The 12,317-nt window shown below is 47.9% G+C and overlaps 1 protein-coding gene across 1 annotated transcript; it reads right to left on the bottom strand.

Annotated features, from left to right (window-relative positions):
* On the bottom strand, positions 1 to 4,253 carry LOC140544188 (G-protein coupled receptor 26-like). Its single transcript, XM_072667606.1, has 2 exons — positions 3,435 to 4,253; positions 1 to 145 (listed from the first exon to the last, which is right to left on the bottom strand). The coding sequence occupies exons 1-2, from the start codon at positions 4,157 to 4,159 to the stop codon at positions 28 to 30; spliced, it is 843 nt and encodes a 280-aa protein (XP_072523707.1). The 5' UTR covers positions 4,160 to 4,253; the 3' UTR covers positions 1 to 27.
* Between the last annotated feature and the right edge of the window lie 8,064 nt (positions 4,254 to 12,317).

The following is a 12,317-nucleotide window of genomic DNA, read 5'->3' as shown; positions in this document are numbered from 1 at the left end:
TGTGTGTGAGTGTGTGTGTAAGGACTCTCACCTTGTGATCACATAGGGTCCGAAGCACAGCACGAAGGTGCCGATGAAGGTGCTGATCTTCCTGGTCGCTCGCTGCCGTCGCCTCCTCTGCTCCTCCAGGCATCGCTGCCGAACACTGAAACAGCAGAACCGCCTGTGTGTGAGTGTGTGTTTGTTTTCATACCTTTTCCAGAACATACATGTCCTGACTGTCTGAAATCCAGACGCATCAGAACATCCACAGGACAGAACCGTGCAGCCTGAAAGGGGCCGGTTTTAGAGAGGTGCTTCCACTCCCGGCCTGGGCACTGCTGCTACTGTACTATGGAGGTTTGGTGGTGGAGCTGCAGGAGGAGAACCTCTCTCCAGAACTGTGTGAGAAGTGAATTACACTTTCTGACTGTAGGGGGAGCCCAGGAGCAAAAAATGAAGCGCAATTCACTTTAACACCACAGTGATAAATACAGATCACCCTTTGAGCACCCCCTCATGAACAGCTGTACACATGCATTTCTGGACAGTGTGAGAGCTGCAGAAGCTTGATCTGAAGGTGGAGCAGCATGTGGGCGGAGGTGGTAGAGTAACACTACAGGATTTTACACTAATATGACTCTATGGGTTCTGCAGCGTTACACAGCAGTTCTGGAGAGAGGTTCTCCTCCTGCAGCTCCACCACCAAACCTCCATAGTGCAGCAGCAGCAGCAGCGTTCCGGCCCGGAGTGGAAATGACGGAGAAGCCCTTCTCCCTGATCCAGACAGTGGAGCATCAGCTGCTGAGTTAAGCTGGAGCTGATGCAGGGTGATGGTTTAGGCTCTGAGCGAGGTGTTGGGAAATCAGCAGTGTTTAAATGTGTGAGTGTGATTATGAAACAGTCCGGGCCCGAGCTGAAAGCCCATCGCCTCTGCAGGCCCTCGAGGCTTCGCTATCATAGCGAAATGTCACACTGAAGCTCAGGACGCTCCGTCCCGAGGCTGAAAGCATCTCCCTTGAGTACAGAAGGCTACTGCTAAAATAAGCTCCAGTCTCAGACTGCTCGCTTTTACAGATCCAGACTATAATGAGGTTCAACACAGTGCTGTCCTTCACAGCTCCAAACACAGGATAACTGTGTTCTTTCAGTCTCAGTATACACCTCCACAATCATTTAACAATAATTATAATATTCATAAAAATAGTAATAATAGTAATAATAATAATAATAATAATAATAATAGTAATAATAATAATCTCTTCCCTTTTCAGGATCCAAATGTTGAGTCAGTTGACGTTAGAGTTATCTACGCAATCTTTAAAGCTGTCCTGCAGGTTTACTAAGTCTTCCATAACATTAAAACCACCTGCCTAATATTGTGTACGCCGCCCTTGTGTCACCAGAACAGCTGTGGACCGACAAGGCATGGACTCCACAAGACCTCTGTGTCCTGTGGTATTTAGAATCTGTTCAGTAAATGAGTAGAACGTGTGCAGAAAGATAGATACATCTTATTCCAGTAGAGACCAAAGCAGGTCCGGAGACTTCCATGCGTCTGAGATGTTCAGCCAGGAGGTTCTGACCCAATATAAACCTGGATATAAGCCAGAACTGCAGTCATCAATTTTGAAGAACAATGACAACAACGTTCGGTCTAGTTTTAGAGAGAACTGAGGCAGAAGACCAAATTGGACTCAGAGTGAAGGTTCTAGAAAATGCAGCTGTAAAGCCTTCGAGGTATAGACTCCATGTATATATATATATATATATATATATATAGGCAGGGCCTCCATGAGCATCCATGAGTCTTAGGTGCCCATGACCCTGTTGCAGATCCACCGGTTGTCCTTTCTTGCAACACTTTTGGTATGTACTGACCACTGCATAGGAACACTCCACAAGACCTGCCTGCTCATGTTCTGGAGATGTTCTGACCCAGTCATTATCTAGAACATCACAGTTTGGTTCTTTTTGTCTCAGATTCTTATGCTTGTCCATTTTTCCTGCTTTATCACCTTCAAGAACTGACTGTTCTTCACTCACTGACTGATCTGTAGATCCAGCCCTGGACAGACAGGAGCCGCTGGACCCAGATCATCAGTGTTCTTCACTTCAGCTGGGAGTGGTACTAATGTTCTGGCTGATCAGTGATCTGTTGGTGTCTGTGTTTGTTTCTGTTTAGATTATCGGATCATCTGGTCATTCTGTGCCGACGCTTCACAGAAGATCCAGCAACGTGGAGTGATTGTGTGAAGGCTAATGCGTGTGAGCTGTGGTGCCGTATCACTCCTCCGTGTGCGTGAAACCGGCCTCATCAGATGGAGAGTGATCAGAGTGATCTCGGGGTGAGAAAGAGCACAGATGCTCTGACACAGACAAACTGACAGGCTGGAAGTGTGAAGATGAGTAAAGAGGAGTTCAGAGTAAACGCAGCACTGAGGAAACAGCACCATACCTCACCCACAGCTGACCAATCAGGATCAAGGATGCGCTCAGTCCCACAACATGGAGCTGAACACAGTTATAGCTTATATATGATGCATCATAGTGTTCAGTGTGTGCAGTGTGTTCTGTAGATGGTTTATCAGTTCAGTCTAAAGTTACGTCATGTGGGGGAAAGCAGATGACTCAAATAAATACACTAAACTGGTAATGTGAATATGACTCACAAATTTGATTCACTGAATCAGACCTATGTAGAATATATATAAAATGAATTGTTGAATTTGACTCACTGAATCAGACACATATAAAAAGAAACAATACTGGGGAATCACTGAATTTGATTCATTGAATAAGACAGATATGAAAACAAGCAATACCAAATGGATCACTAAACCTGAAAAATAATATTACAGCAGTATGGGTGATATAAAAGGAATTGATTAATTTGATTCACTGAATCAGACGTGTGTCGAATACAGCAGTATGGGTGATATAAAAGGAATTGATGAATTTGATTCACTGAATCAGACAAATATGGAAATGAGAAATACACAAGAAGTGTTGAATTTGATTCAGCAAATCAGACAGAAACAGTGTGAGTCACTGAATTTGATTCACTGAATCAGATCTATATAGAATAAAACAGTATGGTTAATATAAAAAAAATGAATTGTTGAATTTGACTCATTGATTCAGACAGATATGGAAAAGAGCAACACAAAAATAAATGGTTGAGTCTGATTCAGTGAATCAATGAAATACTGATTCACTGATTAAAATGGGCAATCCACAAATGAACTGCTGATTTTGACTCATCAGATCAGACAGATATGGAGAGCTATGGTCATATAAATATCGATCACTACATATGATTCACTGAATCAGGCAGGTATGGACCGACACAGTACGGGTCATATGGAAATGAATCGAAGGAATTTGATTCGTGGATTCGTACAGATTGTACCGAAAGAACCGGTATCACAGTACCGTTCAGAACTTCGACTCACCTGGGATGGATGTCCACCAGCAGCACGAGCGTCTGCATGGTGATGACGTCGATGCGCCTGCAGTGCACGCGCGCCACGCGCAGCACGCCGCGGTAGGTGAAGCAGAGCACCGCGAGCGAGAGCGCGAAGGTGAGCGCGTGGAAAGCCACGGTGAAGGTGGCGAAGTGCGCGCGCGCCGGTCCGTCCGTCTCCTCCTCCTCCTCCTCTTCCTCGCGCAGCGTGCACGAGGCGTACAGCCTGTGGTACCCGACCCAGGAGCGGCACGCGGCCGCCGCCGAGAAGCACGCGGCGTGCGCCCACGCGCAGGCGAGCGCGCCGGCCGCGTGACGCCGCCTCATGCGGGAGCGATAGCGCAGCGGCGACACGACCACCGCGAGCCAGCGGTCCACACTCAGCGCCGCCGTGCTCAGCATCGCGCCCGCGCTCAGCAGCGTCTCCAGGGCGCCGAGCGCGCGGCATCCTCCGCCCCCCGAGGACGCGCCGGCGGCGGTGGTGGCTGAGTCTGGCGCGCGCCTGCCGGTGATCAGCGAGGCGAGGGTGAGCGGCACGCTGGAGACGGACAGCAGCAGGTCGCAGAGCGCGAGGCTGAGCGTGAAGAGCGCGGGCGCCTGGCGCCGGATCTCCGGACTGCAAGCGAAGCACGCGAGGACCAGCGCGTTGGCCGGCACGGACACGAGCATCACGGCCAGCAGCGCTGCGCAAGCCAGCGCGTCCACCGCGTCCATGGCGTGTGAGAGAGAGGGAGAGCGCGCTCCGGAGAGAGAGCGAGGGAGAGGGAGACTCCCCTCCTCCCCTCCACCCCTCCACACGGGTGCGCGCGGACGGGACTCTCTCTCTCTCTCCACGTCAGAGCGCGCTTCGTCTAGTGCTGACCATCAAAACAGAGAGAGAAGGGGGGGGGGCTTCCAACACACACACATTAGGGTGGGGGTCTTCCTCCATCACCTCCTTCAGGGGTGTGTCCTGGGGGGCTGGGTTTGGGGGGCAGGGCTACAGTACCCCGGTGGTTATTATAGTGTTGCTAGGTTGTTGCTATGGTATCCCAGGTGGTTGCTATGGTGTTGCTAGGTGCTTACTTTACCTGATAGGCCTGATCCTTACCTGACCCTATGAGACTGACGTGGCTGTGGACAGGAAGGCTTATTGAGAGATTAACGATGGTACCGACGTGTTTGATGTTATGTCTGTTTGTTGTTTCCTTTGATCTTCTGTTTGTCTTCCTTAGGTAGGTTCCAGCTGACAAATGGGAGGAGCTACCTGTTTAAAGTGTGGGAGGAGACCCCAGGTACTTTGTTTAAAGCTCCAGAGTAACGGCCTAATAGTGGGAGGAGTACATCATCCTATCCACGAAACAATGGGGGGGCTAAACGTCACCTGTGCCTTCATGGTGGGGGGGGGCAGTGGATGGTACGCTGGCTCATGATGCTCCACCATCATTCCAGAGAACACAGCTCCTCCACTGCTCCACAGCTCCTCAATGCTGGGGGGCTTTATACCCCTCTAGTCCACGTCTGGCATTAGGCAGCATGGAGCCAATAGGGTCATGATGTTGATCTGCTCCAGAGAGTCCTATTCTATTGGCAGTACTTCTTCTCTACAGGGACTAGACAAGCTGTGTGTGTGCATTTGCACATCTGTGTCAGCAATGGGTGCAGCTTAAAGTAGCTGAATGCATTCATTAGAAGGGGTGTCCACAAACATTTGGACATGTCATGTATCTAGAACTACCCAAAGCACAGTACCAGCTGATGGGGTTGGTTGATTTAGGTGGAGTCTGTGGTTTCCAGACAGAGGAAGGACTTGGCCCTCCCCGTGAGAAAAAGGCCACAGTACAGAGAGGTGCGGGAGCGGGGCGGTTTCCAGGGCAGTGTGACCCAGCGAGCACCAAACTGTACACATAGAAAATACCGGGAGTAAGATTTCAGCGCAGCGTAGAGCCGGAGTCTCCACACAGCAGCTTCAGCACGGTGGAAAAGGCAGCTGCAGTGATCCATGCCTGTAGGAACGCCGCTGTAGAGAGTTCAGAGCTGCAGGGAGCTGTACGGGAGGCCTCAGCTGACCGCCAGTCTGCAGGAGAAAAGCAGCACCAGAGACCTCCGTGCCTGATCCCAACATTACCATATTTTACCCATACATTACCAAAACAGCTCGACTCCAGAACTTTCCCACAGCTGAAGATAAGCGGGTCAGTCTGGGGAAGAACTTCCCATAATGCAGTTATCAGCCTCCTCCAGACGACAGAGTGGGTCTCTCATTCTGTTCTGTCACATTTTAAATGCAGCTGATTCATTTTCACCACTACAAACACTGCAGCTCTTTCACACACACAGAGAGAGAGAGACAGACAGACAGAGAGAGACAGAGAGAGACAGAGAGAGAGAGAGACAGACAGACAGACAGAGAGAGAGAGAGAGAGAGAGACAGAGAGAGAGAGACAGACAGACAGACAGACAGAGAGAGAGAGGGCTATCTTGGTGTCCTCAGCTCTCCTTTGAAAAAAATACCACTCACTGGCCACTTTATTAGAAACACCTACCCTGTGCTTCCACTCACTGGCCACTTTATTAGAAACACCTACCCTGTGCTTCCACTCACTGGCCACTTTATTAGAAACACCTACCTTGTGCTTCCACTCACTGGCCACTTTATTAGAAACACCTACCTTGTGCTTCCACTCACTGGCCACTTTATTAGAAACACCTACCTTGTGCTTCCTCTCACTGGCCACTTTATTAGAAACACCTACCCTGTGCTTCCACTCACTGGCCACTTTATTAGAAACACTACCTTGTGCTTCCACTCACTGGCCACTTTATTAGAACCCCCTACCTTGTGCTTCCACTCACTGGCCACTTTATTAGAAACACCTACCTTGTGCTTCCACTCACTGGCCACTTTATTAGAACCCCCTACCTTGTGCTTCCACTCACTGGCCACTTTATTAGAAACGTCTGTGAGCTGAGAGATACAGGGAGCAGGAGAGGAGACGGAGGCAGAGGGGAGAGGGTTTCTCGGACGTCCTTGTCACGCGGCGTCTCTGGCAGACACGTGCACTCCCCCAAGTGTGAGAAAGATGAGTAAGTTGTGGGGTGAGATTGTGTGTGTGAGAGTGTGTGTGTGTGTGTGTGTGTGTGTGTGTGTGAGAGTGTGTGTGAGTGTGTGTGTGTGTGTGTGTGTGTGTGTGCAAGAATATAACACAGGATCCGTGTTATCCCTGTGCTGCACGTGCGCTCGCTCCCCTGAGTGTGTGTGTGTGTGTGGGCGTGAGCGCGTGTGCCCGTTTGTGTGTGGGCGGATAGATGGAGGGATGGTTGTTATGGGCAACACACACACTCACTCACACACACACTTGTGATGTCAGATCAACCCCCTGGTTCTTCTGCTATCTTAGAAAAAGCAAAGAGATGAAATCCTCTTCCTCTTCCTCTTCCTCCTCGCACAGCTCCCAGACTAGCAATTAGAACCTCCTGCACTGAGGATGGGAGATCTGGAGGAGACGTAATCTCAGCGGGATGTGGAATGTCTAACTCATATATATATATATATGTGTGCATATACATTGATCAGCCAAAACATTAAAACCACTGCCAGCTGAAGTGACCGACACTGATGATCTGGGTCCAGCGGCGCCTGTCTATCCAGGGGTGGATCTACAGATCAGTCAGTGAGTGAAGAACAGTCAGATCTTGAAGGTGGACAAGCGTAAGAATCTGAGACACTTTAATAAGAAGAACCAAACTTCAGGTCAGAACATCTTCAACAGCGATATTATGAAATAGAAAGATTTGGAAGGAGGAACACTCTTGAAGACTCTCCTTCCAATTTAACGTCCTTTAAATACCATTTCTGCCCCAGAGTTCTCTCCCCTCTCTTCATTAGATAATGGGGTCTCCTCCCATTAGAACATCTCCAGAACATCAGCAGGCAGGTCTTGTGGGGTGTTCCTGTATGCAGTGGTCAGTACCTACCAAAAAAGCTCCAAGGAAGGACAAATAGGCGCCCTAGGCTCACTGATGCATCATTGGGCAGTTGGGCACCACTGTTATGCCGTTGGGAGGCTCTCAATGTGCAAGAAGTCCATTCTTGGTACATCTTCACTACGGCAGCTCTAGAACATCCCACAAATGATATGGCTGTATATATAAACATACACACTCTACTCCCCGTCTCTCAGCAGTGAGAGAGTTCTACTGTAGGAGCTCCAGATCTCCTCAGAACAGATAAAGCAGATGAACATAAATCCAGTAAAAAGGAGAAACAAGAGCTTCTCATTCTGAAGAAAGAAAGTAGTGAGATCTTGTCAGTGAGCTAGTCTGAAGAACAGAGCTCGGTTCCTCCAGGGTTCTCCTGGACGCCCCCCAGTACAGACTGGGCCGTGAGAAATCTAGGTATGTGCCTGAAGCCCCTCTGCAAGAGGTGAGTAAAAGGTGAAGACGGGAGGAGATAAGGAGTTGGGGGCGTGGACCATCCTCTAAAATTATGTCATAACTCCACTTACCAAACCAGGTGTAGGATATCTATGAGGGTGGAGCACAGCACTGTGTTAAGTTCAAGCATGAGAAATCCATATTTCCAGACTCTCAGCTCTGAAAGCTTCAGCCCCGCCTGTCCAGCCGCTTGGGCAGGACGGCAGTGTGTGAGCCGGGTCTGATGAATGTATGGTATTTCCTGCTCTGGGTAGGCATATCTGAGTGGGCAAGCAGCGTGGGAAAAGCCACCTATGGGAAAAAAGGAGAGGACAGGGTTTTTTTGGGAGACTGAAACTGCCCACAATCAACAAGCTGCAGTTTCAGTTAATGGTCAGGGTTTTAACTACAGGACACACTGTTCCCAAATTATTCCACAGACAAAAAGTAAACAGGCGACTGGAGCTGTTCTGTTGGTTTATTCATCAGGAAATTCTGATACAGTCTAAAGAACAACTGCAGATTCACTTCATGAAGAAACGAGAGAAAAACTGCAACAAAGGAGATACAGGGTTTTTGCAGGACAGTGATGTCTCTTTAGTAATCAAGTCAGGAGCAGAAGATCAGCTGCAGATGATCAGAACATGGGTGGAGAGGATTATTCTGGAGGAGTCTGTCTGATTTAAACCTCAGACGTTTAGTCTGGTCTGATCTTGATGGTTGAAGTGAGGGTGAAGAAGATCACCATCATGGTCAGATCCAGAGAGCTCCCTGAGGCCTTCAGAAAGAAGGGTGGAGATGTTGTAGAGGAGTCTGGGAATGGGTTTAAACTGATCTCAGAACAGTTAGAGATCAGCCGCTGTTCCACCGTCCACTAAATCATCTACAAGAGGAACAGCTGACCAACATGACCAGATCAGACCGTCCTACAGCAGAACCTCAGGATGAGTAAAGAAGGCTCCAACGGTCCTAAAATCTCATCACTGGACCAGCAGACAACCTCCGAACCAGAACCCTGTATAAATCAAAGGATTTTACAGGCTGTAACCCAGTCCCAGTGCTGATGTGTGGTGCTGGAGTCCTCAGGCTGCTCAGAGGCCCAGTACAGCAGGTCCAGTAGGCTGGTGAAGGTGACTCACTCTCAGCGCTGGCACTTTTACTGATAGCCCCCAAGCTGCTGGTGATAACAGCGAGGCTCCAGCACTCCGGGTTATATGGCACTTGGGCATGGCTTGTTGTAGAGTTGTACATTAGTGCCTCGTTCAGATGTGGATGAAAATTCCAGCTGACAGCTGCCCTCGTTCCAGAGCCTGGCTAACGCGTGCATGTGGACTGTAAACTGCTCTGTTCTGGCACACTGCGATGTGTCATCCCTCTTTTTACTTCCTTTCTGTCCTCTGTTTTAAACCCACCAGCTCAATCTGAGAGGACCACACCCCGTCAGTCTTAAAAATGGGGTCTTCAGTGTGATTTCTACAGATACATCCATCTTATCTGCTCCTACCTGGTCAGGGTTGTGGTCCAGAGCCTACCTGGACAGGACACCAGTCAATCACAGCTTCAGTTTTTCTTTTTTAATAAATTTAATAAATTCCCTTTTTCTCCCAGTTTGGTTCTGCCGATTGACTCAACCGTTTATAGCTCCCCCTAGCAATAGGAGGGTAAGGACGATACATGGGAAGACAGCCACCGCCTCTTTTCCACCTGCAGCTGAGGCGCTCAGAGGACAGTGCCGGGTCCCCGGCTCCACCACACCAGCTAACAGACGCCTGTGCCGGCCAACATTGCTTTGTGACGAGGCAAGAGATCGCCATCTACCCACCTGGAGACAGCACGGTCAATTCTAACTCACGAGCCCTGGGCCTTAGAGGCCGTGCGTTAGAGCGGTACACTTACTTATTTTATGAAGTAAAAATTATCATTAATAATAATAATTCTACTCTTGTATTGTTCAGTACTCTTGTACTGCGGCTTCATTAAGCTTTAGAAACCGAGCAGCTTTACTGCCTCTCCCGCTGTGAGCTTCTGAGTATGTGTACGTTTGAGGGGGTGGGTTTTGTACATTCTCAGTATTAGCCAGGTTGTGATATTTCTACAGCACCGAGACCCGGTTCAGCAGACAGCGTTCTGAGCCAGGCTCGTCTTCAGTGGGGCTGTGATATGGTTTGGAAACGATGGTCTGCTTCACTCGATCACTCTTATCTCAGGGAAGTCGATGAAGCAGAGTGACACTCGTCTTTGCAGGGCAAGGGCGCACGGATTAGCCCCCGAGCATGAGAGGGCAATATCAGTTCAGACCACTGGCTCCAGCCTGCAGCTCTGTGTTTACTGAGCTTTAAGCTGCAGACTTATTATACAGCTATTAGTCTTCTGACTTACAGTCCTGGAACTCACATCCGCTATTCAGTATCCACTATGAATTGTTCAGTATCTATCAACTATTCAATATCCACTATGAACTCAGTTCCACTGTGGAAAGTTCAGTATCTTCTATCACTTATTCAAGATCCACTATAAATTGTTTAGTATCCACTATGAATAGTTCAGTATCTTCCATGAATGATTCAGTATCCACTATGAATTGTTTAATATCCACTATGAATGATTCAGTATCCACTATGAATTGTTTAATATCCACTATGAATATTGGTTCAGTATATACTATGAATGATTCAGTATCCACTATGAATGATTCAGTATCCACTATGAATTGTGGAATATCCACTATGAATGAATCAGAATATACTATGAATAATTCATTATCCACTATGAATTGTTTAATATCCACTATGAATAGTTCAGTATGCACTATAAATATTGGTTCCGTATCTACTATGTGTCATGGCGGGTTAGGCCAGACACAGGGACGAACACTTGCAGTGATGGATTCTAAGCAAGTTATTTATTAACAAAACTCAAGATAACTCAAACGGGCAAAATAAAACAAATGAAGCAGCAGCTACAGGGCATAAACGTGAACACAGCACAAACATGCCAAACCAGAGGGCAAAAACAAACACACCTGAGACCGGGGGTTTAGCTGGGGGACCAGGTACTTGGCAAGAGCGGCTAGGCCGATCAAACCTGACACTGCTGCGTGGAAGTGGGTCGCCTAGCTGGAGCGAGAGTTGTGGGTCTATCTTGGTAGCGAGCGTGAGCTCCTCGCTGAATCCGTTGATGGCCAGGTGGCCTGCTCGAGAACGTAGACGAAGAGCCGAAGCTGGCCTAAACGCACCGTGAGCCGTATCAGGAACCTCTCGGGCTTCTTCAAGGTTTCAAACTGGCAATTCTCGACCAGGAACTTAGCGTTGAAGAACCCCAGCCTCAGGTGAAACACATGAACAGGATTAACATGAAAGGAGACTGAATCGACACAATGAAACAAACAAGGAGGAAGTCCTTATTTGGGCCTGTGGGCGGCGGCTCGGAATCGCCCCGGGAGAGGGCACAATACCGAGGGGCTGACACTATGAATGATTTAGCATCCACTATGAATTGTTTATGATCCACTATGGAAAGTTCAGTATCTACTATGAACGATTCAGTATCCACTATAAATAATTCAGTATCTACTATGAATTGTTTAGTATCCACTATGAATTGTTTAGTATCTATTATGAATGATTCAGTATCTACTATGAATTGTTTAGTATCTATTATGAATGATTCAGTATCCACTATTAATTGTTTTGTATCCACTATGAATTGTTTAGTATCTATTATGAATGATTCAGTATCCACTATGAATTGTTTTGTATCCACTATGAATTGTTTAGTATCTATTGTGAATTGTTTAGTATCTATTATGAATGATTCAGTATCCACTATGAATTGTTTTGTATCCACTATGAATTGTTTAGTATCTATTGTGGATTGTTTAGTATCTATTATGAATGATTCAGTATCCACTATGAATTGTAAGGTGTTGTCAAGATCCACACGGTCTGACAAGAATGGGTGAACACTCGCAGGGGATGGACCAAGGCGAGAGAGTTTATTGATCACAATAAACCATAAACAAAACAGAAATGCAGCAATGATTACCAGGGATAAGGAGGAACAGAAACAACAACCGTGACAACCAATACTGGGCAAACCAAAAGAACACACCTGGGGCTGGTGAGGCACTAGGGCAGTGCTAGCTGCCGGGGCTGAGCCATTACTCAGAAACATAAACCTCCAAGCCGAGCCTGGGAAAGCTATGAACTAGGACATATAGAGTAGCGCTAGTCAGGAGCATTGAACTTACTAGACTTGAGAGCGTGAGGAGTCAGCCGCCAGACCTAGACGACTGATCCGGTCCGACGGTGAGGAGAGCTAACTGCTGAAACAAGCTGGAGAGTCGCTCACTCCTGGAGCTCCTGGACCCCAGCTCGCTGAACCTAAGAAGCTTGGCAAGAGATCGCCGCAGACCTGCAGTAGCTCCCTAATGGACCCTGAGACGAGAGCTGCCTAGCTAGTTAGCTTTCCCTGCTAA

The sequence above is a fragment of the Salminus brasiliensis genome, chromosome 22 (genome assembly GCF_030463535.1).
Source record: "Salminus brasiliensis chromosome 22, fSalBra1.hap2, whole genome shotgun sequence".
Lineage (NCBI taxonomy): Eukaryota > Metazoa > Chordata > Actinopteri > Characiformes > Bryconidae > Salminus > Salminus brasiliensis.
The sequence above is the reverse complement of the archived record's forward strand: the minus strand, read 5'-3'. Positions and strand labels throughout refer to the sequence as shown.

What these genes read in the sequence shown, in the direction of transcription:
- LOC140544188 (XM_072667606.1), bottom strand. Translation starts at nt 4,159, where the DNA reads ATGGACGCGGTGGACGCGCTGGCTTGCGCAGCGCTGCTGGCCGTGATG. An exon ending in CTGGTGGACATCCATCCCAG is followed by an intron (nt 146 to 3,434) that starts GTGAGTCGAAGT and finishes CTGCTGTTTCAG; the next exon opens with TGTTCGGCAGCGATGCCTGG.